The sequence below is a fragment of the Prionailurus bengalensis genome, chromosome E2, assembly GCF_016509475.1.
Source record: "Prionailurus bengalensis isolate Pbe53 chromosome E2, Fcat_Pben_1.1_paternal_pri, whole genome shotgun sequence".
NCBI lineage: Eukaryota > Metazoa > Chordata > Mammalia > Carnivora > Felidae > Prionailurus > Prionailurus bengalensis.
Window position 1 is genome coordinate 10,470,309 of NC_057352.1, and position 27,945 is coordinate 10,498,253.

At 52.4% G+C, this 27,945-nt stretch overlaps 1 protein-coding gene and 1 long non-coding RNA gene across 10 annotated transcripts in view; one reads left to right on the plus strand and one right to left on the minus strand.

Moving 5' to 3' along the window:
- ZC3H4 (zinc finger CCCH-type containing 4) overlaps positions 1-27,945 on the plus strand; it is a 43,988-nt gene that overhangs the window by 4,202 nt on the left and 11,841 nt on the right. For all 9 annotated transcript variants that reach the window (XM_043598586.1, XM_043598585.1, XM_043598591.1 and 6 more), the window contains 9 exons: positions 14,260-14,479; positions 14,788-14,898; positions 18,026-18,248; positions 20,426-20,577; positions 21,244-21,340; positions 21,453-21,592; positions 22,153-22,260; positions 23,620-23,731; positions 24,295-24,404. In XM_043598586.1, the coding sequence (XP_043454521.1) occupies positions 14,260-14,479; positions 14,788-14,898; positions 18,026-18,248; positions 20,426-20,577; positions 21,244-21,340; positions 21,453-21,592; positions 22,153-22,260; positions 23,620-23,731; positions 24,295-24,404 (1,273 nt within the window). The remainder of the gene's footprint in view (positions 1-14,259; positions 14,480-14,787; positions 14,899-18,025; positions 18,249-20,425; positions 20,578-21,243; positions 21,341-21,452; positions 21,593-22,152; positions 22,261-23,619; positions 23,732-24,294; positions 24,405-27,945) is intronic.
- LOC122493882 lies at positions 493-14,253 on the minus strand. The gene is made up of 2 exons (XR_006300054.1): positions 8,784-14,253; positions 493-4,236 (listed from the first exon to the last, which is right to left on the minus strand). It is a non-coding gene; the product is annotated as an uncharacterized LOC122493882 (long non-coding RNA).

Below are 27,945 nucleotides of genomic sequence, written 5' to 3' on the forward strand. Positions count from 1 at the left end.
TTTGTCTTAGTCTTCCTCTCGAAATACTCACAACGTAACTGCTGTGAAGTGGGGAGGTTAGGTATGTAAAATCAGTTGTGGGAGGAAGAAGTGTCCACACTGTACAGTGTCCTGCAAAAAAAAAAAAAAAAAAAAAAAAAAAAGTCTCAAGCACGAACTGAACACACTCTCTCCAGTGCGCAGGGTCAGCCGAAAATGAACTGCCTTTATTTGAAGTTTTCCATCCTTGGTGAAATTCCTTCTCCAGGAGCCAGATTCAGCAACTGGCTGCTCACAGACGAACTTTCCAAGTTTCGAGGGCAACTGAGTTGTAGAGGGAGGCTTGTTTAACTTGACTTGAAATGTTAAGGAAATGGGATTTCTTTTGTAAGTGAACATTGTAGCAATCATTCAATGAATTCAAAAGTATCTCCCCAAACACTTAAAAAGGACTCAGGCGTACCAACACAAGGGTTTGGTTTTGGTTTTTTTGGTTTTTCCCCCCCCCCCCCCCCCCCCGTTCTTGAAGGAATCATCCATGAAAACCAAGAAGCCCCAGTAATTATGTCAAACTGTATTTCCATAGTCTTTGTTTTTGAAATGTCACAGTACTGCCTTTTTTTTTTTTAACCCCCCCAAACTGATGTACCAATACTAGTTAAAATTCAAATTAATGGATGTTGCAAAAAAAGAAAAAGGGTGTCACTCAGAATCCCTGATTTAACAGCAACTCTTAGACGCTTGCAATCTTTAAAATTGTTATATTCTCTGGGGAGAGGTTTAATCTGAAATCAAATACGAACCTCCCAGTAGAAGTACAACCAGTTGTAGCCATGAAAATACGGGTATTCCGCTCATGAAACCCCTTTATTTTTTATTCTTAAATGTGTTCTTCAGAAGAAAAAGATGATTCCCCAAAAGGGCTTTTCTCATTCACGGTCTGTCCTGTCTCCCAGATAGGGTTTCGATTTGCTCAAGTTTTCGAGTTGTTGACAAGCCAGGATTTGTCAGTGCAGCAAAGACACTCCTGTGGCTTTTGCTTAGCCAGGAAGGCTCATCCTAAGTGGAAAACTGCTTTGCGCCTGTGGAACTGAAGGCTTTCCCAGCTGTTGACTCCCTGGCAAGCTAGAGATGAATGGTCGACTCCGAGTTTGTTTCCATCCAGTTGAATGTAGACAGTTTCATATCAAGCCGGTTTAGTAATTTGTCCTTTATTATTTATTTATTTATTTTAACGCTCTGTTTATTTTTGAGAGAGAGAGTGTGCGAGCAGGGCAGGTCCAGAGAGAGTGGAGGACAGAGGATCCGAAGCAGGCTCTGTGCTGACGGCAGAGAGCCCCATACGGGCTCCAACCCGTGAGCCGTGAGATCATGACCTGAGCCAGAGTCAGATGCTCAACGGACTGAGCCACCCAGGTGCCCTGTAATTTATCCATTAATAATTCCTCCACCTCCGCTCTTTTCAATCTTTTCCCTTCCCTGATAGGGGAGGAATGGATGTCTCCCTGTCGCCTTACCCATTGTTCCCTTCCGTTCACGTCGTCGTGGCTATTGAGGCCCGAGGACCATCTCGTAGAAGCCAGATCCAGTTACAGCAAATACCTGGATGGTGAAAGTCGCTAATTATTCCCAAGCCTCCGGGGATAGCTTTAGGTGAAACCATATTCCGGAGAACCCAGTTTTGGTCCCTGTGGACAGAATGTGCTAGACCCAGAGTGACTGGTTCTGACCCAGGGTGGGAAGTTGAGTGACAATAATTCGGAGCAAATAGTAAGTGAAATGGCTGAGTTTCTGAGCAGGCAAGGTGCTTGCCTTTACCTTGGCAACATAGCCCCTAACACAATAGGAGAAAAGAGGCCGGTCTCTGAGGTTCCTGGTAGTTGGTATTTAATAGGTCGATTCAGGCATCTGTGTAAGCGCAGTCGGCTCATCGGAGGCAGGAATCAGAATAAATGATTCGAGGCCGGTTTCATAATTAACACCTAGTGGAGAGAGAGGAGCAAGCTGCTTGTTCGGGTGGCTTATGATGTGCTTTCGGTTAAGGTAAAACTGGGGCTGTACGTTTGGAGCCAGGTTTCATTCATGGATTTGGCTCTCCAAATTTATCGGCCTCGTCTTTGCCGCGGAACCGTTCTAGTTTTGATAGTTAATGAAGATGGCAGCCTGGAAAGGCTGCACCGGGGTTTTTTCTTTTTCTTTTTTTTTTTTTTGGCTTTGTAACGAAAGGAGATTACACGGGCAGTTTTACAATTTCTGACTTGATCAGTTGATGGCAGTTGGAAGACGTGGCCCCCTCGGTTGGTGTGGACTTAGTTGCATCCCACAATCATCATTCCGATAGAATGCTTTTTTGTTCCCATACTGGATATCTACCGGGAGCATAGTTTGCTTCTCTTGGCCAAATGGCTCAGGATAGAGAATCTCTCTCGTATTTTTTTTTTTTTTCCCCTCCTTGTGTATTTTTTTTTTTTTTTTTTTTTGGTGAATTTGTATCTGTGTGAATTGGTGACTCAGCTCCCTGTGTGTAAGGCAAGTGTTGACATCTTTTGAACGTTGGAGGTGGCTACGGGATAGGAAGGAACAGTGTGGGCTCTGGAAGCAGATAAGATTGTGTCCAGGCCTGGCCATCCCTGAAGTGGGCACTGAGGCTAATGCTCTTTTCTCAGGGTCATTGCGGTCAAGTGGGCATGTAACCGGACACCCACACGATGCCTAGCATTTGGCAAATCTTGGTTTCTCTATCTTCTTGCTGTCTCTACTGCAGAAAAATTCTAGATCGAATGTATAGCCTGGTCTGTAAGCAGAAGAGAGAACATCCGTGGTTTTTTTTGTTTCTTTTAAATATTTTTATTTTTGAAGGAGAGAGAGAGACAGAGAGAGAGCATGAGCGGGGGAGGAACAGAGAGAGGGGGAGAACACAGAATCCGAAGCAGGCTCCAGGCTCTAAGCTGTCAGCACAGAGCCCGATGCGAGGCTCGAACTCCCAAACTGTGAGATCATGACCCGAGCTGGAGTCAGATGCTTAACCGACTGAGCCACCCAGGCGCCCCAGAGCAACTGTGTTTTTGAGGCAAGTCCGTTTCTCTTCACCCCTTAGGTTCCTGGCCAGCTTATTTAATTTTGAGCAGCAGATTGGGGTTGAAACTAAGTGGAAGCCATCTTAAGGCCTTTCTGGCTTGCTCAAGGTCCTTGTTATAGATGCTGGGACGGTCTCGGCGGCTTGAGCTTATGCTGACGTCCTGCCTGCGTTCATCTTTGGCGATTAGGGTTTGAGCCTTCCTGCCACCTCAGTGGGCCTCCCGAGAACTGAGAAAGTGGGGCCGGAGCACCCCAGCCCGCTGCTGACTGGTCTCGTCACCTCAAGCAAGTCCTTTACCCCCTCTAGAATCTCTGACAGACGAGCAAGGCCCGTCCCAGCTCCCAAGATTCTCCTCGCCCCTTGGGAGTTTGGCTGAGTCAGTAAAGGTTTTTGTTCATTCAGCAGTCAGGCCCGTACCGTGCTTTGCTTGGAGCAGAAAAGTTTTCAGGGTGTGCAAGGAGCTCTTCTCTCTGGAGGACTTTATTTAGATTTGAACTAAGCTTGTTCCTGCCTTTGCCCGACCTCAAATTTCCTTCCCACGTCTGACACCTGCAGCTTCCGGCCACCATAGGGGTTGCTGCTGCTGTGGCAGCTCTGGAGACCCAACTGCAAAGGGGGTGCCTTAAAAATGAATTGCGAGGTTAGGCTGAGTGGTTACATCCCAGGTGGATCTGTCAGTCAGCTGAGCACCTGGTTCCTTTGTCCCTGTTGTCCCTGTCCGATGGTCCCCAGAAACCATAAACTCCTAGAAGTTTAAAGCTTAGTACCGCGTGGATTCCGTTTGTTCCCTTTAAACCTGTCTTGATCCTCTTCTGGTAGAGGGATGGTGGGGAGTGGTGGACCGCGTGGACGTGGGGGTCAGGCCGACTGTATGTGACCTGTGAGTCACTGACTGCTGGTCTCCCCAAAGGTGTGACAGTGCCTCGTGTGAAGGTCAAAGATTACCTCCCTGGGACCTGCTGAGTGCTTCCCATGTGCTAGCTCGCCCCAGGCCTGCGCTGAGAATTTGAAACAAATGAAGTCACTTGTCCAAGGTCACAGAGCTGGGTGTGGAGGCAGAGGTAGAACCCTGGGCCCAAGGCCCGTACCTATATGCTGTCGTGGGGCCGATAGGATGTTTTCAAACTGCAGTGTGCAGCCATTAGCAGGATATGAAGTCCCATTTATTGATTTGTCTCCTGCATTTGAAAAACAAAGGAATGAAAGAGGGTAGAAAAAGCAGAGTACAGTGGAGTTTAAGAGCCACTTTGTAAAACTTCAGAGAAACACATAAAGGAGATGTGGGTCAAGGTCAAAGCTGAAAAGCTACTGCTGGGAGGACGGGTGGACAGTCTGTGGCTCTACAAGATCCAAGCCTGCCCGCTTGGCCTTTTTTTTTCTCCCCCCTAAGTAAAGTTTTATTGGAACGTAGCCACGCCCATTAACTTATAAGGTCAGTGCTGCTTTTGCACTAAACCTCAGAGTTGCCATAAAGGTACAGAGAACTGTACGGCCTGCAAAGCCTACGGTATTTATTCTTGGGCCCTTTAAAAAAAAATTTTTTTTTTTTTAATTTAGGTAATCTCTACCTCGAACGTGGGGCTTGAACTCAGTGGCCCCAAGATCAAGAGTTGTATGCTCTTCTGGCCGAGCCAGCCAGGCACCCCCACATTTGGGGCCCTTAAAGAAGAAGGTGGCTGGTCCCTACCTGCACAGGAGCCATTGTTATCTTTGTTGTGGCAGAGGTGGTGGGAGAGAATGGAAGGGAAGTACAGGTATTCCCTTAAAAGTTGGCCCCAAAGACGCCTGGCTGGCTGTCAGTAGAGCGTGCAACTCTTGATCTCAGGGTGATGAATTCCATCCCTAATTTGAGTGTAGAGAATACTTTAAAAAAAAGGCGGGGGGGTGGCGCCTGGGTGGCTCAGTCGGTTGAGCGTCCGACTTCGACTCGGGTCACGATCTCGCGGTCCGTGAGTTCGAGCCCCGCGTCGGGGCTCTGGGCTGATAGAGTGGGGACCCTCCGTGACCTGGTGCAGCTCCGTCAGCCCGTTGTTTCACTCCTTCCAGTGCACGTAGAGGCCCAAGCTTGGGCTTTTGAACCTTTAAGTCAAAGAGATTTTCACTCATCGGAAGTAACGGGAGACTTCTTGAAGCCAGCGGGGAAGTGGATCGCAGCTAACACGTCCCTGTTAGGGCCCAACCCAAGGGAGCTGGGCCCAGACAGGAGTGTCACTTGGCTAAATGTCCGCTGCAGGTGGCTTGGGTTGTTGCCCTCCTCATTTTCCTAACAGACACCAGGGCTTAGGTTTCCTTGGGATTTCAGGCCCTGCCATTGCATGGAAAGCCAGAGCAGTCCCGGGAACCATAGCTTCTTGCCAAGGGAGGTGGGCCGCAGCCCTGGGGGGTGCTGACTGGTGGCCCCTTTCACGTCAGTTGATGCATCACGTACGGGTTTTTGTCACTCTCTGGCCTATCAGGAAGCCCTTGATAGACACCCGGTGAATGAGTTTTTGATTAAAGACAACCCCTCGATGACCTCATTGGAGTTTTAGGTAACCCACGTTATTGCCTGTGAAAATAGTCCCGTGTCTGTGTTGACGAAACTGAGCAAGAGGGTATGGAGAGCTGAGGCCGATGCTGGGTTTGTGCAGAACATGTCACAAGTGCTGCCCCCAGTCTGAACCTGGCCCTGTGCTGGACCCTTGGAAACTCAGGTGACCGCCAGCCTCTTCTCTGTCCTCCAGGAGCCCACAGTTGAAGTTAGCAAAGAGTTGAATACAGATAATTGCAGTTCTGGTTTTTTTTCTTCTTTTTTTTTAAGTTTATTTATTTATTTTGAGAGAGAATCTCAAGCAGGCACAGAGCCCCATGTGGGGCTCAGACTCACAAACCATGAGATCATGACTCGGGCCGAAACCAAAAGTCAGACGCTTGCCTGACTGCGCCACCCAGGCACCCCCAGATAATTGCAGTTCTTAAGGAAATTCTTTGGTGGTGTATGAGCAAGAAATCCTAGTAATCCTAGGCTAGGTTTTCTTTTAAGACGAAAATGTTAATATATTCTTTGTCTTAGTTGAATGTATGTTGAATGGAACCAAACCTATTTCCTCTGAAAAGATTCCAGACGAGCAAGAGGCTTGGTTCACAAGTTAAGTGATTTGATTTTCCTTTCTGGAATAATAGAAATTGGTCCTCCTTGGATGAGAACCAGCATCCTTCCAGCTGTCTGAAGCCTTGGTTGGCATGAGAAGGTGGTTAAGAAACTCTGTTGCTGAGAAACAGACTTCAGAGGTTCATCTGGCAGGAGGAGCTGGGATCAGATGGATGCCTTTACCAAGAACAGGAGCTGTGAGGTGCCCGGTGGCTCAGTCGGCTAAGCATCTAGCTCTCGATTTCGGCTCAGGTTGCGATGTAGAGGTTCGTGGGTTCGAGCCTGGGCTGTGCACGGACAGCACGGAACCTGCTTGGGGGTGTCTGTCTGTCTGTCTGTCTCTCCTCCTTCCCTCCACACCCCCCCCCCCTCCAACTCTCGAGTGCTGGCTTTCTCGCTCTCTAAATAAATAAATAAACATTAAAAAAAAACCAGGAGCAGCGTTCAGAGTGAGTGGGAGTGAAAAAGTAGCTGTTCAGGCGAAGGAAATGACACCGGACTCCGCGAGACTCTAGTAAGTAGGCCAGGTTTTTTCTCGATCAGCTTGTTTGAAGCTCTGCAGAAACGCTCTGCCGGAGGGGTTTGTGTGCTGGGACAAACCCTGGCGTGGATGCCGCACACCCCGGGATGAAGTGTTCCTGCTGGTGTTGCACGGCTTTGGAATTTCCTTCCCTTGGAATGATTCCCGTTGCTCTCTGTCCATCTGGGGAGAAGACCCTTTCCTTGGGGTTTTTCCAGGATTCTTTGGGCCTTTCTGTGCAAAAGTCTTCGGTGAGATTTTTGAACGTCTCATTTCCCTTTATTTGATCTTGGAAGGACTGTATTTGCCTCGTGTCTTTGCTTAAGGATAGTTTTTCCTGCTAGGCATTTGTTCTGGGCCAGGGTAGTGCTAAGCACGTGATCGACCATGGTCTCAGGAAATTGTTCCCAAGAGGATTCGGTCCTTCTCCCAGGTTCTGTTTCTGTCTTCACCTCACAGTTTGAAACCCGGACACAGACCTCGCCCAGTGTCTTAATACCTCGCTTTGGTGTTTCTTGGAATGCTGTTGCCTTTGGTCGGTTTTCTGTACATCTGTCTTCTTTTTGCCAGCGCCGTCATAAATTTCGGGGAGGGGTTTTGGCGGTTGGCCTGTTGAGTTAATTATTCTCTTCCAGATGATTTCTAATTCTCCAGGGTCGAGGTTGAGAGTTGGGCCTGGAGTCAGAGAATCCAGGACTTGTTCCAGTTTTGCTCTGTGCTGTGACCTTGTAGGCGAGTATCTTCTCCTCCCTGAGCCTCTGTGAAATGGGGGTACCGGTGACTCACGACCAGCGTGGGTCTGCTACCGCGTTTCAGTGAGGGATGAGTGGATGTGAACTCAGCAGTCTGGTGCCTGGCATGGAAGTCGGCTGCTACAGGATGTTTGTAACGAATACTTCTCACTGCTTTCGGTGTATAAGACGCTGAGGTATCCTGGCAGGTTTTGTCGTTGAGGAAATCAGGGCCGAGAGGTAAGGCCCTCATGGGGGTGATGGAGCCCCTCCCCCCCCCCAACCCCAGACTCCAGCTCTCTCCTTGATAACCTCGCCTCAACTTGTTGAGGCGGTCCCCACTCAGGGCATCTTTTTTTCTTTAACTTATGGAAATTTTCTAGCATTTTCGTTAGAAGAGAAAAGCCATCATCTACACATCACCTGGTTTCACAGTTATCTACATTTTGCCAATTTTGGTTCATCTCACTACATCCCCCATCTGCCTTGCGTATTTTTTTAATGTTTGTTTATTTTTCAGAGAGAGAGAGAGAGAGAGAGAGAGCGCGCGCACGTGTGCGTGCAGGTGGGGGAGGGGCAGAGAGAGAGGGAGACACAGAATCCAAAGCAGACTCTGGGCTCTGAGCTGTCAGCACAGATCCTGACGTGGGGCTTGAACCCATGAACCACAAGATATGACCTGAGCTGAAGTCAGATGCGTAACTGACTGAGCCACCCAGGCGCCCCTGCCTTTTTTTAAAGCAGATCTCAGATTTCACGTCATTTGACCTGCAGATTCTTTTTTTTTTTTTTAATTTTTTTTTAACGTTTATTTATTTTTGAGACAGAGAGAGAGAGAGACACAGCATGAACGGGGGAGGGGCAGAGAGAGAGGGAGACACAGAATCGGAAGCAAGCTCCAGGCTCTGAGCCATCAGCCCAGAGCCCGACGCGGGGCTCGAACTCGCGGACCGCGAGATCGTGACCTGAGCTGAAGTCGGACGCTTAACCGACTGAGCCACCCAGGCGCCCCTGACCTGCAGATTCTTTAGTGCATATCTGTAACTTGGAGATTTTTAAAAATTATTATATTTATTTACTTATTTATTTTATTTTATTTTATTTTATTTTATTTTATTTTATTTTTTTATTTTTTTATTTATTTTAAAGTAGGCTTCACGCTCAGTGCGGAGCGCAACACAGGGCTTGAACTCAAGACCCTGAAATCAAGGCCTGAGCTGAGTCCGGTGCTTAGCTGACTGAGCCACCGAGGTGCCCCAACGATTTTTTTTTTTTTAAAACATAACCGCAAAGCTATAATCCTATGTAACAAAATTGACAGTGACTACTTAATATTTCAAATACCCGTTCCAAGTGCAGATTTCTCCATTGGCATTGGAGAAAATGACTTCTGGCTGTAGGTGCGTTCCCATCCGGGTCTCAGCACCAGACCGGCTCTTCTGCTCACGTTGAAGTGAGGGGTTGGGGGTGCTGGCGATCGGGCTTCTCGTGTCCCGTGGTTGGTTTGCGCTTGGCTGCTCGGGTGGGGTGTTGTCTGTTACGTGGGCACGTTACCATGGAGGTGGCGCGATGTCACAGTCTGTTGTGACACCGCGTGAGAATGTTGAGGGGAAGGGAGACATAGAGCCCATTTGCTCTTGAGTTCTGGTCGATAAACCTAGGTAGTAAGGACACTGAAAACCATGTGCGAGGCCCAGAGGTTTATTTCAAGAATTTCCTGCCTCTGAAAATCCCTCAGTGAGGTGCCCCCCACCCCCTGAGGCTCCTTCACCTCGTCGGAAAGCGAGGGAAAGCCTCTGTGCCTTCGCTCCCAGTAAACAACTGTCCCACACGGTCGGATTTGGGGACTTCGGCAGTTAGGCCTGTCGTTAACCGTTTGAAGAGGCAGAGCCTCCCCATAATTTTTGTAGTTTTGTCCCTAGTTAATGGGTCATTCCGAGCCTACCCAGGCAATTTGTTGAGCGTTTGGGCAGTTAATGGTCATAACCCTGACCTTCACATTAACCTAGCCGCCTCTTGTCAAGGGCTCTCATGATCATCAGGTAACAGCCACTGCTCCCATGAGTGTCCACCTTTTGTTTTTTTTTGCCCCCACCCCCTTCTCTTTTTTTGCAAACCAGATCGATCCACAAACCCGGGCCCCTTTCAGTTTCCTTCCAGCTCTCTCGTCTAGAGAATTTCCATGTCGGGAAGCTTTTTTTTTTTAAGGGGCCTTTGTCCCTTCTTCCTGGGGCTCAGCTCTCCCTGTGCCTTTCCCTCCTGGTCACCCACTCGGTTACTTCCTCTTACCAGCTAGATTAGAGCAGAGGAAGGGGACGTGTTGATTTGTCTGTTTTGTCAGGGTCTGTCGGGAGAGGACGGCGCGTACTCAGTCCGGCCAAGTGTAGCGGGAACTTGTTGGCCAGCAGTCAGCAGCGACCCCCAAGGGGAGTTGGCTGAAGCTTCTCTGTACAGAAAGTGCTTCCTGATGAGCACCCCAGCCAGTTTAGGGTTATTCTTAAATCTGGTAGCTGCTTTTTGTCTGGTACTTTGTGCGTTTCTCACGTCAAGGGCTTTATCCACATTAATCTCATTTAACCTTAACAACCCTGGTAGGTACTACAGTCACCCCATTCCACAGGTGAGAAAACCAAGGCGCTAAGTTACGCGTACCAAGAGCGTAAGAAGCGGAGCTGGTGGTTGGTCACTTGGCCTGCAGAAAGCGGCCCCGTGCCCCACCCCGCCAGCCTGCTTTGAAGCCATGAGATTTCTTGACTGCGTGCTGTTTTTGCCAAGCCCGTGGTGTGTGTTGAATTCAGCACGCTCCTGTGCCCTGTGGAGTGGCCAAATAGGCATTCCTTAGAATGGGCACCCAGATCTAGTCTTTGACCCGAGAGGGAGGAGCTGGCTGTCACCAGCTCTGTGAGTGGGAATTTAAATGCCCTGGAAGCTTAGTACCGGAGGCACGAGACAGATCTGACCCTCGGCAAGCCGGTGGCTTCTTCCCATTCCCTCTTGGACACCCGTTCCAAGTCAGGCCCCCAGCTCGGTCGGTTGCCTGTCCCCGATGGCCCCGGCGGGCCGACCCTGGCGCGGCCATCCTGGGACATTGCCAGTCCGGGCTCTGGGAATAAGGTCGTCCCTGCTCAGGCTGACGCCTCAGGCTTTCTCCTGCTTACTGGTCTCAAGAGGGCTTGGCAGGTCTAGATTGAAATGATTAGCGCAGTGGGGCTTCCCCCACTTTTCTTGAGGGATTATGTCACAGTCTATTAGGCAAGCTCCCTCGGTATTTAATCCCACTCTGACATGGGCTTTGCTGGCAGTCTGTGAGGTGGCACCACTGACGCCTGGCTGCTGTTCCTGGAGCCTGCTTTTGTGCCGGCGTGTCAGTGGTCCCCGGGGATTTCTGCCCCTGTCCCGGCTGGTTCGGTTTTCTTGGTTTTTGTTCTTTCCCCTTATAAGGAAGGCAGACCCCGTGTTCGTACAGAAGTTAAGCTGGGAATTTCCTGTGTTATCAGAGGGCACCCCCTCAGGTGACCAGAGGTTAGCCCAGGGCTCCGAGAAGTTTGAGAGCACAGCATGGCCAGATGGCACTGAGGACGCACAGTGGGCACTGGAGGGTCACCGGCCTGGTGTCCCTTGCAGTCTCCCATTTTCCCTTCGTAAGTCGCCAGCAGGTTTTTTGTTTCTGTTTTTTAAATACTGTTTGTCAGTTTTCCCCAAGTCCGTGTAAAGAAACAAAGTTCTAAGTATTCGTGACCCATTTAGTAAAAAGTTGTGGGGTAGATTCTCACTGAGCCCGGATATCCCGGAGGTGTTCGTACAGGTAACGCAGAGCCCCTCTTTGGCTGAAAGTCTTTGGAGGGTGGATTTGAACACTGTGCTTCCTTGCTTTGGGAAGTCCTTCGGCATGAAAGGGCTTTCTTCGGAATCATTCTTTTTTTTTTTTTTTTAAGTTTATTTATTTTGAGAGAGTATGTGTACGAGTGGGGGAAGAGCAGAGAGAGGGAGAGAGAGAATCCCAAGCAGTCTCTGTGCTGTCAGCACAGAGCCCGATGCCGGGCTTGAACTCCCAAACCACGAGATGAAGTTGGACACTTAACCGAAGGAGCCACCCAAGTGCCCCCTAGGAATCTTTCTTGCTGGCGGTGAGGACTTCGGAGTCGCTCGGGTGGTCTTTGTAGCCAGCCCCCAGGTGTCAGGTGTAGACCCGGCCCACGTATTCAGGCAAGCTGGCTTGTGGGTGCGGGACAGGGATGGAGCCTGACCCTGACCCTGGGCAAGACCTTGGCCTGCCCTGTCGTGCTGTGGGCGGAGGTAAGGGAGTGTCTGCAATGTCTGCCCTTGACAAGTCCCATCACCTGTCCTCCCTTTGCGATCCACCTGCCTGAGAGGAGAGAGTTCAAAGCGTCTTGCCATCCCTTCCGCTCTGATAGGCTTCTTCTGGCTCCATGAGGGTCTTTTGCTCTGGGAGCCTTATTTTCTTTCATCAGGGCTTCTGGGAGCCCGGGCCCTTCTTGTCTCCCTGTGTCCCCTCCGTCCCCACCTGCCCGGAGATTCTGGCCGCTTTTCCAACATGTCCCTCCGAGCTGTTTCCTTTCCAGACTGTTGGTTAAGAGCGATGCGCTTTTTAGCTTTTCTTCATGGAGCACGGGCCTCCATCCCCGCCATCCTCGGTCTGTCTCTGGGCCTTCCTCAGCTCCATTTTGTCTGTCTGTCTCCCTGTGTTTCTCCTGAGGTGTGGCAAGCTGGTCTGCCCACGGTGTTCCCAGCAGGGAGGGACGTGCCTCCTGTTTGCTGCGGGAACCACACCCTGGCGTCCGCCCTGGTTCCAGGCAGCAGGGAGCCTGCCCTGCTCCCTCCGGCTGGAGAGCTCGCCGAAACCAGTTTCCCCAGTCGGGTGGCACTTTTACTGTGGGCAAGGCCACTCCAGCCGAGGCAGCTTCGTCCCACACCCCGTTCCGTGGGCCGCACCCAAGCCCAAGCCGGAAGGTGCCTCACTTGTCAGGAATGCCGGCTCCTCCCCGCTTTACTCTGCATCGTTCTGCGGGGCTGCCCCCCACCCCCCACCCTGGCGATTTGCAAGGAGACGACCCGAGACGCACGTCGGTCACCTCCCTGACTTGTTTCCTTTGAAACATCTGAACAAACTTTGTGTCCCGCGCTGTGTGTGAGAGAGCTGCCCTTGACCTCTGCCGGGCTGTCCGTGGGGTTGGGGCCGCTTGGGTTTTAAGCTGACCTGACCGCTTTGAATGGGGAACGAGAATTAAGAGAGGCTCCTTGACATTTGGGGAGCAGCGCCACCCGGGGCGGACAAAGGGGGTTGCGTGAGTGAAAGGACGCGAAGGACTCTTGGAGCATCACCAGTGTGGTGTTTCTCTACAGAGCCCCGTAGAACCTGCGGGGGCTCTGGGGGCGGGCTTGTTCCCACTCTGAGCCCGGGCCCGTCTGGGCAGCAAGGTCTTTTCTGCCTGGATTAGAGCCTTTCGTGGTTAGCCTTTCGGATCCCGGGTTCATTATGCCCCTGTTGATGTTCTCTTCGTTCTCTTCTGGGGTCCTAGTTAATGGAGAAGAAAGGAATTTTTTTGTCTTCTCACACACGCTCTTCCATGGTCACGCGCGAGGAACCGTGGGAGCTTTTAGAAAAGATTTGCGGAATTTATTTTATTTTTCTTTTTTAAACCAACTCCTGTACTTGCGACAACTGTCTCTGTGGGTTTGGCCAAAAACTGGATTCTTTTTCCAGTTGCTTTCCTTCTTAACCCTATTTATCCCCTTCCCTCCTCCCCACCCTGTAGATATTTAGAATGTTCTGTGGGCAGCGACTGTCATGTTTGGAGAGTGCTTTTATTTTTGAAAGTACTAGGGATGGGGGTGATGTGGGGGCAGTGACAAAATCAGGAAATCTGTAGGAAGGGGAGCCAGAAGGGATACCGGGGGTCGGCAGCAGTGGAGTGCGGGGGACCCGACCCCGACAGTTGTTAGGAGGGGACGTCGGGAGGGGTTTGGGGCCTGGGACCCTTCGCTCACCCCTTCCCCTTTCTTCACCTGCTCGGTTGCCCCCCGGCTCCCCAGCCCAGAGCTGTGCAGCCCAGGCTGTGGGTGAGACCTCTGGAGACCAGAGCTTGTCACTGGTAGTTCTTACGGGGCTTTGGTGAAATACATTGTGTCCTTGGGCACAGCCCGAGCCTGCTTGCGGGTTGGGTCCAGGAGACCGGGGGCCGCCTCTGGTTTAGAACCACGGCCCTGTCCCCACTGTGCACAGCCACCACCCTCAGCTCACAGGACACATCCATAGGACTAGGACCAAGCCCGTGACCTCAGGCCGCTGTGCACCACTGCACTCTGGGACGGATGCTAATCCGTGTTCCCTGAGAGACAGCAGCCTCTCTGGTCAAGTAAGTCCTGGAAATGCTCTTAAAGCAGGGCTGCGCAGGCTTCTGGACGGTAAGACCTCTGGGAACTTCCATTAGAGCATTAAGCACTGTGATGCCCCAAGGTGGGGATTTCCTCCCCTCATTTGACCACAGAACCTTGTCGCTTTTCTTCTTTAGAATTCGAGGTCCTTGGAGCACTCTGAGAAATACTGACTTAGGGTGGTCCCCGTATCAGTGGCTGCGCCTTGAAAATCCAGCGGTGTCGGGCCCCCACCCGCTGTCCCCCAGCCAGGTTACACGAGAGTAGGCGCAGTCCTTGGAGAGGGGGGGGGGCCGAGAGGCAGCGGCCCCCAGTCCTCCCGAGGAAGGCCTCGCTCTCTTCCTGTCCACCGGGGCCACCCCGCAGCCCTTGGACATCCCCTCTCACACCCCGGCTTCATACTGGCTTTGGGATTGGTTTATAGGGAAGATGGTGAGTTGGAAGAAGGTGAACTGGAGGATGATGGGGCCGAGGAGACCCAGGACACCTCCGGAGGGCCCGAGAGGAGCCGGAAGGAAAAGGGGGAGAAGCACCATAGCGATTCGGACGAGGAGAAGTCTCACCGGAGACTGAAGCGGAAGCGGAAGAAAGAGAGGGAGAAGGAGAAGAGGAGGTCGAAGAAGAGGAGGAAATCCAAGCACAAAGTAGGTCTGGGAGGGTGCGCCGGGGCCGGGCTGCGTGCACCGGGCCGGAGCGGAGCCCCGGGGGCCGAGCTCGCCTCGGAGGCCAGAGGGCACGCGTAATAGTGGTGCTTATTCCTTCCCCAAATTGGATAAACAGTTTTATTTTTCTTTAAAGAGTCCGTGGCTCATGCTCCATTGCCACTAAATGCCCTTAGGTGAGGTGTTTGGCAGGGAGCGCTGGGCCCTTCGGGCACATTCCGGCAGCGACTGTCCCTGGGCTGACACTGCCCGCAGCGCAATCACTAAGTCCGTTTCTTCTGCCACTGCAGCGCCACGCTTCTTCCAGTGATGACTTCTCGGACTTTTCAGATGACTCGGATTTCAGCCCCAGCGAGAAGGGGCACCGCAAGTACAGAGAGTACAGCCCCCCGTATGCACCGGTGAGTATCTGCCTCGCAGGGGCCCCCGCGGAGCCGGGTAAACCACCCTTGTTTGCTAAGCACTTGCTGCCTGCTGGGCATTCTTGCACCGCGTGTTACGTGGGTTTTAAGCCTGCAAGATGAGATACTGTTTTTATCCCCGTTTGACAGGTGAGGAAAACAGAGCCGGGAAACCAGCCAGGTGGCAGCCTTGTAGTGTAGGAGCTGGGGTTCGAGCCCAGTCAGTGGCTGATCTCCATTAGCCATCCTGAGACTTCCCTCTTCTTCCCATGGCCTTGGCAGGACTCAGGATGTCCCTGCCCCCCAGAAATTGCTGATTTATCCATGGTGTAGCTGACCGTTGTCCACCATTGAGAAATGACCTGTTGTGGAAAATTGGAGCAAATTATCTCAAGGGCCGTAGAGTCAGAAGTCAGATGTTTATCTTGTTATAACACGGAGCTTAAACGGGCATTTAGATTATTTGTTTGGTTTCTGTACTGTTTTTTCTCCCCAGCAAAATTGGTAAGAAAAATTGATGTAGATTTTCAAGTTTTGATGAAAAATGCTTTTAAAGTTAGTAGCTCTAAAATACATCCCTGTGTCCCATGACTCAGCATCATCTGTCCTAACGAATAATTCAATCATATAATGTTACACTTGACATTGATATGCTAGCAGAGATTCAGACTTTCAACCTGAGACAAGAAATGGAGGGCACACCACAGCTTCGATTAGGAACTAGAGTTTGAGGCTTTTTTTTTTTTTTTTTTTTTCAAGATTTTATATTTAAGTAATCTCTACCCCCACGTGGGGATCGAACTCACAACCCTGAGAGCGAGAGTCACACGTGCCACTCACTGAGCCAGCCAGGCATCTGGGGTTGAGGGATTTTAAGGTCTGCTAATGTAGTCCTATGTGTCTATATACTTACGTTCTGTATTTTCTCATAACGAGTGTGGATTTTTTATTTTTTTTAATTATTTATTTATGTAGGCTTCACAAACCCAGCACGGAGCCCAACATGGGGCTTGAACTCATGACCCTGAGATCAAGACCTGAGTTTGAGCTCAAGAATTGGATACTTAACCGACTGAGCCACTCGGGCGCCCCACGAGTGTGGGTCTTTTAAATTAATATAGATTGTTTCTTAGGACAGTTTTAGGTTTGTAGAAAATTGAGCAGATGCCTTAAATGTTTATTTACTTTTTTTTTTTTATTTTTTTTTTTTTAACGTTTATTTATTTTTGAGACAGAGAGAGAGCAGGAAAGGCGGAGGGTCAGAGAGAGAGGGAGACACAGAATCCGAAGCAGGCTCCAGGCTCCGAGCCATCAGCCCAGAGCCCGACACGGGGCTCGAACTCACGGACCGCGAGATCGTGACCTGAGTCGAAGTCGGACGCTCAACCCACTGAGCCACCCAGGCGCCCCAATGTTTATTTAGTTTTGAGAGAGAGAGAGAGAGAGAGAGGCAGAGCATGAATGTGGGGGGGGGGCGGGGTGGAGAGGGAGGGAGACACAGAATCTGAAGCAGGCTTCAGGCCCTGAGCTGCCAGCACAGAGCTCTATCGATGCGGGACTTGAACTCACGAGTTGTGAGATCATGACCTGAGCTGAAGTCGGAAGCTTAACCTGAGCCACCCACGTGTCCCTCTCCTGTTAACGCTTTACGTTGTTATGGTACGTTTGTTGTAATTGATGAGCCAGTATTGATGCATGGCTATTAATCAAAGCTTATGGTTATACTAAGGTTCCCTCCTCTGTGTTTTACAGTTCTTTTGTTTTCGACAAATGCTCATGTTATGTATTCACCATACACTATCATATGAAATAGTTTCAGTTCCCTAAAAATCCCCTGTGCCTTACCCCCTCCCTCCTCCCTGAGCCTCTGGCAACCCACAGTCTTTTTCTGTCTCTGTTGTGTTGCCTTTTCCAGAATGTCAGAGAGCTGGACTCCTACAGCGTATAATTTTTTCGGATCAGTTTCTTTTACTTAACAGTATGTGTGTGTGGTTTTCCCGTGTCTTTCCGTAGCCCCGTGGTTCATCTCTTTTAGCCAGTGAATAATACTCCATTGTCTGGGTGGACCCCAGTTTATTTGTTTACTAAAGGCCATCTTGGTGCTTTCCATTTGTGTGTGTGTGTCTGTCTGTGTGTGTCTGTCTCTGTCTAACTTCATCCGATATCTCTTTGCACTAACACACTTTGGAAAGCATCATTTAATAGCTTTCTAGTTTGGTTGCCAAGTAGATTATTAATTGAATTCCAAGGCCCCAAGAAAAGGTTGACCAAGGAGCACCCGTCTTGGGGGTGCCTGGCTGGCTCCGTGGGTGGAGCGTGCGACTCTTGATCTCCAGGTTAAGTTCGAGCCCCATGTTGGGTGTAGAGATTACTTTTATTTATTTATTTATTTACTTACTTACTTATTATTATTTTTTAAGTATTCATTTTTGAGAGAGCAGGGGGAGGGGGGCAGAGAAAAAGGGAGACAGAGGACCTGAAGTGGGGCTGAAACTCACAAGCCGAAGTCTGCCGTTGAACCGACTGAGCCACCCCGGCGTCCCTAGACGGCATCCCCTAGACGGCGTCCCCTATAAATAAATAGATGGATCGATAGGTAGATAGATGTGGGCATCTTGGTGGCTCAGTCGGTTCAGCGGCAGACTCTTGATTTCAGCTCAGGTCATGATTTCAGTTTTGTGAGTTTGAGCCTCATGTTGGGCTCTGTGCTGACAGCACAGAGCCTGCCTTGGGATTTTCTCTCTCTGCTCCTCCCCCACTTGCTCTCGCTCTCAAAATAAGTACATAAAAAGGCGCACCCCTGTTGCCTACCAGGCCTCCTCCCCAAATGAGATTGCATATCCCTGGGCAATAGCCCTTTCTCTCCCCTCCCCAGTTCTTCAGGGATCGTGGGGTCCGTGTTTCTAAATTTTCTTTCGAGCCGTGGCTCTTTCTGAAGAACAGAAACATCTGAGCCCACCGCCCAGCTCTCGCTCGTCTGGGAACCAGTGCCCCGAGTGCCGGGGGCTGGTGTGTCGCCGCCGGGGTGGCAGAGGCCCCCAGACGGTGCATCAGTTGAGGGAGCGGCGGGGGTCTTGGCAGTCCGGGCCCGGGGCCCCGGGGCCGCCTCACGCCCTCTCTCCATCAGTCCCACCAGCAGTACCCCCCGTCGCACACTACGTCCCTGCCCAAGAAGGCCTACTCCAAGATGGACAGCAAAGGCTACGGCATGTACGAAGACTACGAGAACGAGCAGTACGGGGAGTACGAGGGCGACGAGGAGGAGGATATGGGCAAGGAGGACTACGACGACTTCGCCAAAGAGCTGAACCAGTACCGGCGCGCCAAGGAGGGCAGCGGCCGGGGCCGAGGTGAGGCCCTGCCGCCTCTGGGGGGGCGGGGGGGAGGAGGTCCGAGCAGCTCCGCGGCGGGGGCTCGGGGTGCAGCGCGGGGCCCAGTGCCGCCGAGCCTCCGGTGCGGGAGGAGAGACCGGCAGTGGTTTCGGTGCAGGGGTGAGTACGGGGGAAGGGCGGGGGCTGCACACGCAGGGCCCTGAGAAGAAGCCCCGGTGCTAGGCCTGTGCTTGGGACGCAGCCAGGCTGGCGGGAGGCGGGGAGACGCCCTCGTGGCCGAGGGTTGTTTTCTTCATTCACTTCCTGCTCAGCTGTGAGGAGCGAGAGAAAAGGGACAGCTTGTCAGATACAGGCCAGGGTAACAGACAGCTGGCTGCCCCAGCCTCCTCCCCACTCCTCCCAGCTCCTATCACCCAACAAGGTGTGCAGCCTCTGAACCTTGAACTGTGGCAGTTAGGAGGTGAGGGAGGGCGGAGCACCGGAAGCCTTCTAGAACTGGCTCCTGCCTGCGAGGTTTTGCCACCCACGAGGGTTCCTGGGACCTTATAGCTCAGCAGTACTTAGCCCTGACTGAGGCCCAGCTTATTGTTAGAGTGGCTGCTCATTCATTTTCTTGGCAGGTCTTCCCTGGACACCTCCCTGGACAAGCCCTGCTCTTTGGGGAGATTCTAGACCAGTGCCGTCCGATAGAAATACAGTGTGGGACACCTGGGTAGTTCAGTCAGTTAAGTGTCCAAGTTAGGCTCAGGTCACGATTTCATGGTCCATGAATGTGAGCCCTGCATTGTGATCTGTGCTCACAGCTCACAGCCTGGAGCCTGCTTCACATTCTGTGTCTCCCTCTCTCTCTCTACCTCACCCCACTCGTGTGTGCGTGCTGTCTCTCTCTCTCAAAAAATGATGAAAACATTTAAACAGAAAAAAATATATAACACAAATCACCGTAGAATTTAGAATTTTCTAGCAGTCCCATTGAAAAAATAAAAGGAAACAGATGAGATTAATTTAAATTTTTTTTTATGTTCATCCTTCTTTTTTTAATTTTTTTTTTTTTAACACTTATTTATTTTTGAGACAGAGACAGAGCATGAACACGGGAGGGGCAGAGAGAGAGGGAGACAGAATCTGAAACAGGCTCCAGGCTCTGAGCGGTCAGCACAGAGCCCGATGCGGGGCTTGAACTCATGAACCGCGAGATCATGACCTGAGCCAAAGTTGAATGCTCAACCGACTGAGCCACCCAGGCGCCCCAGATGAGATTAATTTTAACAGTTTATTTTATCTACCTCATATACTCCAAATCTTACTTTAACACATTATCCAAACAGATAGATGTGGTATTTTATGTTATGCCTTTCTCTCTCTGTTTTCTCTCTCTCTCTCTTTTTTTAATGTTTACTGCAATTGTATTTTTTTGTTAATGTTTACTAATTTAAAAAAATTTTTTTTGACATTTATTTTTGAGAGACAGAGCATGAGCAGGGGAGGGACAAAGAGAGAGGGAGACACAGAATCTGAAGCAGGCTCTAGGCTCCTAGCTGTCATCACAGAGCCCGACGCAGGGCTTGAACTCACGAACCGTGAGATCATGAGATCATGACCTGAGCCTAAGTCCAATGCTTAACTGACTGAGCCACCCACGTGCCCCAGTGTTTACTTATTTTGAAAGAAAGAGAAATTGTGTGTGTGAGCAGGGGAGGAGCAGGGGCAGGGGGTGGGGGAGAGAATCCCAAGCAGGCTCCACACTGACAGCTTGAAGCCATGAATCTCAAAATCGTGACCTGAGCCAAAACCGAGAGTCAGGTCCTCAACCGACTAAGCCACCCAGTTACCCCCACTCTTTTTCTTTTCCTTTTTTTTTTTTTTTTTTAAATGATGTTCTGTAAATCCAGTGTGTGTTTTACCCTTGCAGCATCTCTTAGTTTGGTCGTGTTACAGGGGCTCCGTAGCCACAAGTAGCTGGACAGTGAGTGCAGCTTTCAACGCACAGATGCCCTTGTGGCTGTGTAGTGAGTGCCATAGCAGGTGCACATCCACAATGCTGAGGGGACCTGGGCTGGGAACCATGGGACCTTCTGCCTGGAGCTGCTAGGAAGGCTTGGGGAGGAGGAGGAAACGACCGACCTCGGGGGTGGAAAATGGGCTGCCTTCTCTCCTGCTGGGGGCATCTGCTCACCATCTGAATCGCCCTGCAGGCAGCCGAGGCCGTGGCAGGGGCTACCGGGGCCGAGGCAGCCGCGGAGGATCTCGAGGCCGAGGCATGGGCAGGGGCAGCCGTGGAAGGGGCAGGGGCTCCGTAGGAGACCACCCGGAGGACGAAGAAGACTTCTACGAGGAAGAGATGGAAGTAAGCTCTCCTCCAGTCCCGGGAGAAAGTGGGGGGCTGGTGGGCGCTTTTGGGGGAAACCTTGGAAACAGTGGAAGGAAAGCATCGGGTGGCAGTTCTCTGCGTTTCCACATTCGTTTCTTATTTCGGAATAGAGGAAACCTTCACGTGGTTCAAAATTGGAAGGGTACCAAAGCTGTGAAAACCTCTCCCCACTGCTGCTGCCCCCGGCAGCTTAGTTCCCATCCCTGGAGACAAGTTTCCTGAGTGCCTTCTGGAAATGTTTGATGCCTTTGCAGTCAGGTGCTTGTTTCTTCACGCCCCCCTACGCACACATGCACACAGCTTCCACGTTCATTGTTCTGTCCCTGCCCGAGACCTTTCCCTGGCGGCCCGTTGTTACAGCCACAGCTGTCTTGTGTGCGAGCAGCCCTGTGGGATTTACCTGGGGGGAGGGGAGGGGAGTTGTAGGGGTGAAGACACTACCAGAGGTTAGACACCCCCCTCCACCTTAGGCTGTCGCGTGTAAGGGGGGCACAAGCAGGTGGCCTTGGGTGGGTCATCTGCCCTTCTGAATCTGGCGTTTAGCCAAATAAAAAGGCGTAAGGGGACGGAGAGCACAGTTAGGGACAGTGCTCGTTGTTCCCTGCACGCCACCTGCTTCTCTCCTCCTTTCTGGAACCCTAGTATGGAGAAAGTGAGGAGCCGATGGGAGATGAGGACTATGACGAGTACTCCAAGGAACTGAGCCAGTACCGCCGGTCCAAAGATAGCCGAGGACGAGGTGGGCAGGGGGCCCAGGAGGTGATGGGTCGGCGGGGCTCCTTCCGGCAGCTGCTGCCGGACCGGGATCCTGGGGAGAGGCAGCAGGCGAACGCCATCTCTCTCCCCTGCAGGGTTAAATCGAGGCCGTGGCCGGGGTTCCCGAGGTCGAGGGAAAGGGATGGGCCGGGGTCGCGGCCGAGGTGGCAGCCGAGGAGGGATGAACAAGGGCGGAATGAATGACGACGAAGACTTCTATGACGAGGACATGGGCGTGAGTTGACCCTTCACTCGGATCTGAGATACTTAGCCGAGGCCCCCTTCTCGGACTTTTCCTTTTCTTGAACAAGTTGGCCTCTGCGGCCTGTTCATCCTCCTGCTCCCGTCCGCTCTTCTCCATGGGACAGATGAGCTCTCGTCAACTCTCATGGTGGGTGTGCTGCTGGTGAGACCCTCTGTTTTTAAAACCACATCTCTGTAGCACCTGCATCTCTGAGGTGTGGAAGGTTCTAGGTGACCCATCCAGGCAGCCTGGAGAGTTTGCCCTCTGGGAGGTGGATGCGTTCCTGCACAGCTGTGTGGTGCCCTTCGGTTGCCCACAGCTCCGAGTGGCAGAACTTCTCCTGTCCGCGCCAGCGCCCCCTGCCTTGGGGCTCACACCCCTCACGGCCATGACACTGCTCTTGTCACGAGAAGACGCTTCTGTCGAGGGAATGCTCGTGCCCACCGGCCGACTTCTGTCACTCCCGCGGAACCCGCCTCCCCCAGCCTGCGTTGTCCCCCCAACCCTTCCTTTTCACTCCCCTTTACGCTCACACTCTGTGTTCCTGACAGGATGGTGGCGGGAGCTACCGGAGGAGCGACCATGACAAGCCCCACCAGCAGTCCGACAAGAAAGGCAAAGTCATCTGCAAATACTTCGTGGAGGGGCGGTGTACGTGGGTAAGGGGCCAGTTACAGTGCCTGGCTGCCGGAGCAAGGCAAGGCAGCCACCTCACGGAGGATGCTCAGGCCTCTGGGAATGTTCTAGAAGCCACACTAATTGGGGGCGGTGGCCGGGTAAGGGTGGAAGTGACCGCCTACAAGAGATGCTGGGGAAGACGCTCTTGCAAAGATGTAACGTGCTCTGGTGAAGTTACTGGACTTTAGCGTTGGAAAGGGAATTTGTTACGACCTCTAGATAAAAAGGCAGGTGGGGTGAAGCAGGCCAGCCTTGAATTTCACAGCAGAGTTCAATACCAGAAGGTGGGCCGATGACCGCAGAGCTCTGAGGGTGTAGCCCGGTGTGAGTGCCACCAGCCTTGTATTCAAGTGCGATGGCAGTGGACAGACAACGGCACACACGTGCCCAGGAAATGCCGCACCGCATGATAAGTCTTAGGAAAAACTGTGCATTTCGAACAAATACGAACAAATGCGTACACGTGTAAAAAACGCTCTGTGTTACAGTTTCGATTCATATTATTTTTAGAAGCTTGTAATACATCCAACGAAAAATGAGTAGCCACTCCTGAGAGTAAGGGGAAACAGCCATAGGACAGTTTCTATATTTTGTTCACCCGGGTGTTGTGTTCTGAGTGTGTCTGTGGATAATGGAAAATCAAGCCCCACCAGCTTAAACGCTCAGACATTGTTCCTCTGAGGTGAGGGATGTTGGTGCCCTGGTCAGTGGCACCCTGGGGAACTCAAGCTCCTTCCTCCTTCCTACTTTTAAGAATATCCGCCATCTGTGCCGGTCCCACAACGGCTGCTATGGCTCCGGGCGTCCCATCTAAGGGCTGAGAGGAAAGATAGGTGAAGGGGTTTGGTTTTTCTTTTAATTGAAGCAGTATTGTCCTCCCTCGGGGACGTTGGCTTATATTTCATCGGCCACAGTATCTCCACACGAGCCTGGAGAATGTGTGTGTAGCCGGGCACGTTCTTCCCAAACAAAACGGAGGTTGCGTTAGGAAGGAAGAAGCGTGGCCGTCATGCAGCAAATGGTGAAAAATAGTGGCTGCAGGGAGGGAGAGGGAGAATAAGAACGAAGCGGTGCGGGGCAGCGGAGCGGAGCCTGGATGAACGGGGACGTGGGGCGGGGAGGCAGGGCCCGAGCGAAGGGAGCGCAGCTTTGTCAGAACTTTCAAGGTGGTGGGAAGCCACGTCGTGAGCCCTCCCTGCCCTGTTGGGGGGGGGGGTGTCATGCGTCCCTGCCGTTGGTCCCTCCATGCTTCAGCGGTGACAGGAGGACTTCCCGTTGCAGGTGGGCGTCGGCGAGGGCTCAGCGTGGCACCCCCTTACCTCTTCCCGCCTCTCTTCCAGGGAGACCACTGTAATTTTAGCCACGACATCGAGCTACCAAAGAAGCGCGAGCTGTGCAAATTTTACATCACCGGCTTTTGTGCCAGAGCCGAGAACTGCCCCTACATGCACGATATCCTTTGGCGCTCACGCGTGACCTGCCGCAGCGTGCAGGACCTCCCCCGTCCTCCCCGGTGACGGCGGCTGGCCCCCGCCACCCGCGCTGGCCCTCCGCGCCTGCGCTCCGTCCGCCTCTCTGGGCGACCCCTCGCGGTCTGTCGCCTGGCAGAGCTGCCTTCCCTGTCCTGCAGATGAGTGAACTAACCACGCACGCGTCCGCTCTCTTTACGGGTACCCTCGAGGCCATTTGTAGCGCCCTTGTCTGTTCCCTTCCTGAGACTTCCCCAGTTGGCCGTGTGGCGTTGGGCAAATCCTCCACCTGAATCGTTCCCGGGGAGTCAGGACCTGCGGACGCGGCCCCGAGGCCGGCGTGGTGCGGGCAGGAAGCCCTCCGGAGGGAGAGTCCTGAGAAAACGGGCTCTTGTTGGGTCTGCTGCGAGCACGTCATGCAGCCCCCGAGCGGGTCACTTCACCTCTCTGGGTGTCCGTTTCCCCGTCTCCAAAACAGAAGGGGCTGGATTCCACGCTCGGGTGGGTTCTGTGACACGATACGTTTGCCTTAACGTGCCCGTGAACGTGATTTCCCATGTAAGTTGTACCACACGACGGGGAACTGCATCAACGGGGACGACTGCATGTTCTCCCACGACCCCCTGACCGAGGAGACGAGAGAGCTCTTGGATAAGGTAACGTTTGGGGGTAATGTGGGGCCACAGCTGCCTCCAGGGGAACCAGGAGGTGCGCCTCCCCTTGACCTGGCGCGTCCATCTGGCTTCTGTGCGGGACCAGAATGCCCACTTGCCTTGACCTGGAGCTGGGCCGTGTGAGGGAGGGAACGGGGACTTTTTCTCTGCGGGGAGAACTGAGGTGCTCTCGCGTGTATCTTCTCTCCAGCCAGGGCGGTTTTCGTGGCGGGGCGGCAGGAGGAGGGGGGCAGCGGTGTGAGAGGAACGTTGCTTGCAAACACATCTTGCGTGGCTTAGCCATCTTTTAGCGAGAGCCCACGGTGCACAAGGAGGAGAGTGAAGCTTGGGTGGGTTGTATTTTGACGGAAACGTCAGATGCTTCCTCCTAAGACTTAAGGATTCCGTTACGCAGCCGACAACGCGCAGGGTAATTGGAGGTTCTCGGGAGAGAGCGGCTTCTCCCGTGCTGTGCCAGGCCTTCCTCCCCAGCCAGGCGATGTTTGAGACTCCTCCTAGTACCTGTTGTTCTGCCCGATGAGTCATGAGGACTCTGGGGGGCCCAGGTTCCTGTCTTGGGCTTCCTGACGCACTAAGGGAACGGGTGAGGGAGAACACAGGTCCTTTCAGACGAAGGCTCTCGTGCCTTCTAGTTCACGGCAGGTCTGAGAGCTTTGGCCGGTTTTTTGAGAATGGAAAGGATCGAGTCTGAGTAGCACATGAGGCAGCTTCTGGAGTCCGTCAGTACCGCCCTGTTGCTGGTGGGGTCCAGGTCTGCCTGAGGGGTCACGGGTGAGCACTGCACGAGCAGAGCAGGGAAGCACCCCAGTGCTCACGGGCAGTGCCGTGGGAAGAACTCTCCCCTTACCAGGCCCTCTGGGAAATCTGGTATCCTAGGGATAGGGTTTTGTAATGAGCAGCTTGTCTAGAGTCTGTTTCTCTGACAGGGTAGGGAGCGGGGTAAGCAGTGGCTTCCTCTCACAAGAAGAACTGAACGGTGACTTGCCGAGGCCTGCCCCCTGCTGGAGGTTCAGAGCTGGTGCTCTAAACCAGTGCTGTCCAAGTAGGAACACAACCGAGCCACCGGTGTCCTTTCACATTTTCTGGAAGCTACGTTAGAGTAGAAGGAAACCTAGAAAAGTCAATTTCAGGCAGTTTGTCTTATTTAACTTGGTGTGTCTGTGTTCAGAATACCGTTTCAGCGAGTGATAACGAAAAACGTAAGACGTTTTGCATCATCGTTCTCGTTGCTGTCGTGTCTTTGGAATCTGGCGCTTATCTTCTACTCAGAGCCCCTCTCCCTTTGCACCAGCTGCATTTCAAGACTCAGTAGCCACACGTGGCCAGTGACCATCGCCTTGCACAGCCCAGGTCTAAACGCCCTAGTAAAAACCCAAGGCAAAGCCAGATGGTACATTTCAGCTCCCCGTTACAAACATTTTGAAAGCATCGGTATCCTCCCCAATCTAAAAACTAAGTCTCAGTGGGTTAAAAACGAGTGTTGACGGACACCTGGGTGGCTCTGTCGGTGGAGCTTCCGATGCTTGATTTCAGCCTCAGGCCACGATCTCAACGGGTCATGGGATCGAGCCCCGTTTTGAGCTCTGTGCTGACACTGCTGCTTGGGATTCACTCTCTCCCTCTCTCCCCCGTTCGTTCTTTCTCCTTCTCCCTCTCAAAATAAATAAACTTAAAAGATGGTGGAAAAACCATACCAGAGTCAAATTTGGGTAGTCAGAAAGTAAAACTCAAGATGAATTTTAAGGACCCGGTTAACCCAGATGAAGGCATCGGCCATTCCTCCTTGCCCAGACAGCTGCAGCTTGTTGGCCAGGGCTGGGGCCCGGAGCTTCTGGGCGGCCCCTGGGTCCACACCGTGGTGCCAGTCATGCCTGGGCCTTGGCCAGCCTCCCCTGAGCTGCCTGTGCTCTTTTTCTTTCCTTCCTTCCTTCAGCTCTGTTTTCCCACTTCGCGGACACCTTTCTGTCCGCCTAGACACACGTGTTCCCAGCCATCCGTTCCACGTTTGGAAGCATGCTTGCTCCTCCACCCAGATTTGTCTGTTAGCAACATTCTGCCCCATTTGCTCCTGTTTTATCTTATATATGTGTGTGCACGTTTGTTTTTGTTTTTTGTTTTTCCTCCTTGAGCCATTCGGGAGTGAGTTGCTCACGTTTTGGTTCTTTACCCTGAAGTCCTTTCTCACACGCTCTGTTTTTTTAGTGTCAGGTTTGGCAAGGTGTAGTTTGTATCCAGTAAAATTCCTCCCATTTAGTGTGAAGTTCTATGAGTTCTGACAAACACAGAGTCATGTAGCCGTCCCAAAATGTAGATTGAGGAAAGTCAGTCTTCCATTGCCCCCAAAACCCTGCCCCTATAGACTCCGTGCTTCTCCATTTTCCAGCCTTTGGCATCACTGCTCTGTTTTCTGTCTCTATAGTTTGTGTTTTCAAGAATGTTCTCTGAACAGGCGTATCCAGTAAAGAGCTTTTAAACACACGTACGTGTGTGCGTAACCTCTTGGATCTGCTTTTTTTCCACCAGGCATAGTGCATCTGTTGAGAATAGTTGTTGAGGGTAGTTCGTTGCTGTTTGTTGGTGAGTACGAGTCCGTTGTATGGATGGTCGTAAATTTGTCTAGTTATCAACCGAAGAAGATTCGGATTGTTTTCTAGCCTGGGGCAGGAACCTACGAATTTTCTAGCCAACCAACCGACACAAGCTGATTTCTTTGCCTTGATGAGCCTTGGCTCACATACCTTCGCGTGTCTGTGGGTGTGAGTGCCCTTTGCCGCTAAGAGGCTGCTCTGAACTTTCGGAAACCCTCGGCCTCAGTCAGGATCCATCCTGGTAGGGGAGGGCCCTGGTGTGTCTCGTCTGATGGAAAGGTCCCGGGAGTGCTCGTCTTTGCAGGCGGAGAGGCCCAGAGGGGACGCGTGGGAGGTCTGGAACAGATGTGTCCCTCTCGGCGTCTCTGAGCAAGGGCTGTGCGGTTTGGGTTCGGCTTTCCTGGTGGGAACGCAGCTTTAATGTGTTTTACGTGTCACCGTCCTGCCCTCTGACGTGGTTCGGCGCCTGCTTTCGCAGCGACGTGCGTGGCTCAGGGTGGGAGATGGAGGGTAGAGAGACGAGCGCAGGGAGCTGGTCTAGATGTGGAGCTGGGGTCTGGCGAGGGGTGAGGGGAGCTGAGTCCTGCAGCGGGGGGGGCCGCGTCCTCCAGCTGGCCAGGAGGCTGGGACGGGAGACTCCCGCCTGGCGTGGGGCAGGAGATGGAGGCCCTGGTGGCCGAGACGCTGCTGGTCCCGGGTAGCGCCCGGCGCATGCGGGCTGCTGGGCTGGCGCCGGCAGACGCTAGTGAAGACGGCACACAGGCTCGCTCTCCAGAGCCCGTGGTCTAATGGAGGAAGGGGGACGCTGGCCGGGTGTTGCCGACTGTTAAGTAGTACAGAGAAGCGCATGCGACAGGCATGTCTGGTCTCCAGAGGCCATCAGAGGCTGGTGGCGGGAGGCGACCCAAAGGAAGAGCGGCCGTCGGGCAGAGGAG